Raw genomic sequence first — 6,345 nt, forward strand, 5'->3', positions numbered from 1 at the left:
ATGTGTTTGGGACGCTACAGGGCATTCCCCCTGATAGGGCAGATCCGTTCATAATAGAACTGGAACTAGGGATGGCCCCATTGTCTAAAAGTCCCTATCAAATGGCTCCTGCCGAAATGGCCGAGCTAAAGAAACAACTGGAGGAGTTGTTGGACAAAGGGTTCATACGCCCAAGTGTCTCGCCTTGGGGAGGACCAGTCCTGTTTGTGAAGAAAAAGGATGGTAGTTTCAGGCTGTGCATTGATTACCGAGGGTTGAATAGGGTGACTGTGAAGAACAAGTACCCATTGCCCAGGATTGATGAGTTGTTGGATCAGCTCAAGGGAGCCAAGTGGTTTTCCAAGATTGATTTGGCCTCAGGGTATCACCAAATCCCAATAGAGCCCAATGATATCAGGAAGACGGCATTCCAGACCCGGTATGGTCACTACGAGTTTGTGGTTATGCCATTTGGTTTAACCAATGCTCCAGCTGCGTTCATGAAGATGATGAATGGTATCTTCCGAGACTTTCTGAATGAATTTGTAATCATTTTCATAGATGACATACTTGTATATTCCAGAAGCAAGGAAGACCATGAGAGGCATCTGAGGGCGGTGTTGGAACGGCTAAGAGAGCAGAAACTCTTTGCTAAGTTAAGCAAGTGCAGCTTCTGGCAGAAGAGCATTGGCTTCCTTGGACACATTGTGTTTGATCAAGGAGTGTCTGTGGATCCGGAAAAGATACAGGCTATCCAAGCCTGGCCACAACCTAAGAGCGCTACGGAAGTCAGAAGCTTTCTAGGGTTGGCCGGCTACTATCGGAAGTTCGTCAAGGGGTTTGGCCTAACCCATGACTCAACTCACGGGCAAGGATGTTAGGTTTGCCTGGACAGGAGATTGTGAGAAGTGCTTCATGGCTCTGAAGGACATGCTTACAAGGGCACCAGTCCTAGTACAGCCTGACGCGGATCAGCCATATGTAGTGTATACGGACGCGTCCATCACTGGGTTGGGATGTGTTCTGACTCAACATGGGAAGGTGATTGCTTATGCTTCAAGACAATTGAGAAAGCATGAAGGGAATTACCCAACCCATGACTTAGAGATGGCGGCCGTAGTTTTTGCACTGAAGATTTGGAGATCCTACCTATATGGTGCTAAGGTTCAGATCCTTACTTACCACAAGAGCCTCAAATACATATTCTCGCAACCAGAATTGAATTTGAGGCAGAGGCGTTGGATGAAGTTCGTGGCCGACTATGATTTAGATATTGATTACCATCCTGGTAAGGCAAATTTGGTGGCAGACGCCTTGAGCCGTAGGAGGGCCGAGGTATCAGCTGAGAAGGAAGCAGATGAGTTGGAAGAGATGGTCCGGTCATTGCACCTGAACACAATGGCCAGCGAGGACGAGCCGTTGGGTTTGGAAGCGGTGAACCAGGCTGATCTTCTCACCAGGATCAGGGAGGCACAAGGCTTGGACGAGAACCTACAAAAGGTTGCTCGAAATGAACTGACGGAGTATCAGATCACGGCAGATGGAACCATTCTGGTACGAGGACGGGTCAGTGTGCCTAATGATAAGAACCTGAAGGAAGAGATTATGAGGGAAGCTCATAAATCCAAGTTCTCGATACATCCAGGTGCAACTAAGATGTATCAAGACCTTAAGAGGTACTATCATTGGATACGGATGAAGGTAGACATAGCTGAGTGGGTGGCCAAGTGTGCAACTTGCCAGTTAGTCAACGCGGAGAATCAGGTTCCAAGTGGGCTGTTACAAAGTTTACCCATTCCGGAATGGAAGTGGGATCACATCACTATGGACTTTGTAACCGGTTTTCCCACCACTAGAAAAGGAATGATGCGGTTTGGGTGATAGTGGATAGACTCACCAATCCGCACACTTCCTGCCTTTGAAGAAATCAGATGGGGTTGATCAGATTGTGGTCAAGTACATGGACGAGATCGTGATGCTACATGGGATTCCGTCTAGCATTGTGTCGGATAGGGATCCGAGGTTTACTTCACGATTCTGGAAGGCTTTCCAAAAGGCCTTGGGGACGAGAGTGAACATGAGTACAGCTTATCATCCCCAAACAGATGGGCAATCAGAACGCACGATCAGGACACTGGAGGATATGCTAAGGGCATGTGTCTTGGATTGGGGCGACTCATGAGAAAGGCATCTGCCATTGGACACACACGGATACACACAGACAGCCACAGACGTCCTGTGTATGCTGACGGACACCCACAGACGTCATGTGTGTGCTGACGGACACCAACGGACGTCCTGTGTGAACTTAACATACAGCCTACGTGGGCCAAAATCACCTGAACAGTCCACGGGAAGGGCCAGTATGCTGAGTCCAAGGACCAACGTGCTGATATGTGTACTGATGGACAGCCACGGTAGTCCTGTGTGTGCTGACGGACACACACGGACACACACGGACAGCCACAGACGTCCTGTGTGTGCTGGCGGACACCCACGACCGTCCTGTGTGTACTGAACAAACAGCCCTCATGGGCCAAAATCACCCGAACGGTCCACGAGAAGGATCAGCGTGCTGAGTCGAAGGACCAACGTGCTGATATGTGTACTGATGGACAGCCACAGACGTCCTGTGTGTGCTGACGGACACACACAGACACACACGGACAGCCACATACGTCCTGTGTGTGCTGACGGACACACACAGACGTCCTGTGTGTGCTAACGGACACCCACAGACGTCCTGTGTGTACTGAACACACAGCCTACGTGGGCCAAAATCATCCGAACAGTCCACAGGAAGGGACAGCATGCTGAGTCCAAGGACCAGCGTGCTGATATGTATATTGATGGACAGCCACAGATGTCCTGTGTGTGCTGACAGACACACACAGACACACACGGACACAGACGGATAGCCACGGACGTCCTGTGTGTGCTGGCACACACCCATGGATGTCCTGTGTGTACTGAATCGACAGCCTACGTGGGCCAAAATCACCCGAACAGTCCACGGGAAGGGCCAGCATGCTGATATGTTTATTGTTGGGCAGCCACAGATGTCCTGTGTGTGCTGACGGACACACACAGTCACACACACAGACACACACGGACAGCCACGGACGTCCTGTGTGTGCAGGCTGACACCCACGGACGTCCTGTGTGTACAGAACAGTCAGACCACGTTGGCCAAAATCACCCGAACAGTCCACGGGAAGGGTCAGCATGCTGAGTCCAAGGACCAACGTGCTCATATGTGTACTGATGGACAGCCACGGACGTCATGTGTGTGCTGACGGAAACACACGGACATACACAGACAGTCACGGACGTCCTGTGTGTGCTGACGGACACCCACAGACGTCATGTGTGTGCTGACAGACACCCACGGACGTCCTGTGTGTACATAACAGACAGCCCACACGGGCCAAAATCACTCGAACAGTCCAAGGGAAGGGCCATCGTGCTGAGTCCAAGGACCAGCGTGCTGATATGTGTACTGATGGACAGCCACGGACGTCCTATGTGTGCTGACGGACACACACGGACACACACGGTCACACACGGACAGCCACGGATGTCCTGTGTGTGCTGGCGGAGACCCACGGACGTCCTGTGAGTACTGAACAGACAGCCCACGTGGGCCAAAATCTCCCGAACAGTCCACGGGAAGGGTCAGCGTGCTGAGTCCAAGGACCAACGAGCTAAAATGTGTACTGATGGAAAGCCACGGACGTCGTGTGTGTGTTCTGACGGACACACACGGACAGCCACAGATGTCCTGTGTGTGCTGACGGACACCCACAGACGTCCTGTGTGTGCTGACGGACACCCACGGATGTCCTCTGTGTACTGAACAGACAGCCCACTTGGGCCAAAATCACCCGAACAAGTCCACGAGAAGGGCCAGCGTTCTGAGTCCAAGGATCAGCGTGCTGATATGTGTACTGATGTACAGCCACAGACGTCATGTGTGTGCTGACGGGCACACACAGACAGCCACAGACGTCCTGTGTGTGCTGGCGGATACCCATGGACGTCCTGTGTGTACTGAACAGAGAGCCCACGTGGGCCAAAATCACCCGAACAGTCCACGGGAAGGGTCAGTGTGCTGAGTCCAAGGACCAGCGTGCTGATATGTGTACTGATGGTCAGCCACAGACGTCCTGTGTGTGCTGACGGACACACACGGACACACACGGACAGCCACAGATGTCCTGTGTGTGCTGGCCGATACCCATGGACGTCCTGTGTGTACTGAACAGACAGCCCACGTGGGCCAAAATCACCTGAACAGTCCACGGGAAGGGTCAGCGTGCTGAGTCCAAGGACCGATGTGCTGATATGTGTACAGATGGACAGCCACGGACGTCTTGTGTGTGCTGACGGATACCCACAGACGTCCTATGTGTGCTGACGGACAACCACAAACACACACGGACACAGACGGAAAGCCACAGACGTCCTGTGTGTGCTGACGGACACACACGGAAAGCCACAGACGTCCTGTGTGTGCTGATCAGCTCAGATGGGAATCAATTCAACGTGGCCAGAGAGAAAGAGAGAGAGAAGGAAAGCGTTCGATCTAAAGTTTGATCGATTCTGAAGACCGAGAAGGCCAGATCCGTCCAATTGACGATTCTCTACGATTGTGATGCGGAAGCTCTGTCCATATCTATCCGTCCAGGCCAGTCATATTCTGTGTTGTCAAGTGGAGGTGCCATCCGGAGTTAGTTCAGATCCATGGGTTCAGATCAGTCAAAGTTCTGCTCGATCAGTCTGTCAAGGCCTGTCAGCTTCTTCATGGTGATGCAGAGGTTGTGTCCAAGACAGGATCAGTCTAGTCCACTCCAGTCAAGTCGTCCATTGGGTTTTGGCCAAGTCTTCTCTGATCAACCAGCTGCTTATCGGCAAAGAACACTGTGAGTTGTGATCAATTGATTGCTGACTTGTTTTCATGCAGGTTCCCGTTACTTGTAAGTTGGATCATGGCAGGAGGCAGGGTCTAACTGAGTAACGGTTTGATTAGTTAATAGTTGAGTATTAGTTGATTGGGTTGATAGCATGCTTAGTTATTGCTTGGGAACCATAGTAGCATGCTAATGGTTAGGTTGATTGGTTAGTTAGTGAATGTTGAATGCTTAGATGATATCGCTAAGTTGTGGATAGTTAGGTATTCTGGAATTAGTGTTTATGCAAGATTCTAGAATATGATTGATTGTGTTAATTACGATTAATACTAGGAACCTTGTGTTATTTTTACCGGGTTTAATATTAATCGTATATTGGCCGATAGCATTAGTGTAACCCACAATGCTAGGCATAGTTGGGTGAGTTAGTGTTCCTTCAGACCTCGTACCAGGCGGGTTCAAGGAAACCCCTTATTCGCTGGATCGGGATGACTCAGAGAGACGGGGTCATGGCCTATGGCTGAGTGATTACACAACGGTGTAATGTGGCAGTGACCCGAAGGACTGTGGGCTGTCGCGCGGTGACCCGAAGGACAGTGGGCCGCGGTCGGTTGAAAGTTCCTTCTTCTGGCCTTTGTGGTAGGAAGATAGGATATTGCCGATAGTGAAGGAGGAACATAACGTCACCAAGGCCCGAGTTTGATATATATATTATATCGTGTTTTGGGTTGTTAAACCCTGGTTTAAATCGAGTTTGAGTTTGGTGATGAGCTAGTAATTAGCATAATGCTAGTTATCTTTCCATCGTTTACTGCTGCGTATTTAAGATATTGCTTATTGTTATTGAATAATGTTATTAGGTGAACCTCTCGCTTTAGATTGTTTGGGGTGGGATAGCGAGGGGTTGTATTTGTTAGATGGGGATCATAACTCACTGAGTAACATTAGGTTACTCATCCAACTCCGTTGTCCTTTTTGCAGGTCGCTTTAGGTAAGGATGATCGGATAGCTTGGTGCTGGACGTTAGGCCCACCGGTGTAGATTTTCATGCCTTTTGTAAATGGTATTGAGTTATGTGTTTTGTTGGCTCGACTTGGTATTAGGCCGGGCCCAGTCTCGAATTATTCAATGTATGGATATTTCTCGAATCAATAAAGTAAATGTTTTATATGCGCTTCATGAGTACTCTGATTTTTGACTAGTCCGGTCTAGCACAACGTTAGGTCGTAGTACCGGTTGAAAAGCCTTAGGCCTTGATCTAAAGGAAAACTCTTGGCCGGGTTGCAAAGCCTTGTGCCTTGATGCAGCGGGACGAGTTAGTGGATGAACTGGTCGAGGTCGTGAAGTAAAGTTTGTGACTCTGACCGGATTGTCCCTAGCCTGTCACGTAGCGCTTCTGAACCATGGTGTTGGGTTGAACGGTCAGTCATGTTCTTGTTTGATTGTTGGCTGGCCA

The 6,345-nt window shown here is 49.9% G+C and overlaps 1 protein-coding gene across 1 annotated transcript in view; it reads left to right on the forward strand.

Moving 5' to 3' along the window:
• Positions 1-1,939: 1,939 nt before the first annotated feature.
• Positions 1,940-6,345, forward strand: part of LOC117131572 — a 15,830-nt gene continuing 11,424 nt past the window's right edge. Inside the window, exon 1 of the mRNA XM_033283646.1 lies at positions 1,940-2,001. Within this exon, the coding sequence (XP_033139537.1) occupies positions 1,940-2,001 (62 nt within the window). The remainder of the gene's footprint in view (positions 2,002-6,345) is intronic.

Source organism: Brassica rapa, unplaced genomic scaffold (genome assembly GCF_000309985.2).
Source record: "Brassica rapa cultivar Chiifu-401-42 unplaced genomic scaffold, CAAS_Brap_v3.01 Scaffold1056, whole genome shotgun sequence".
NCBI lineage: Eukaryota > Viridiplantae > Streptophyta > Magnoliopsida > Brassicales > Brassicaceae > Brassica > Brassica rapa.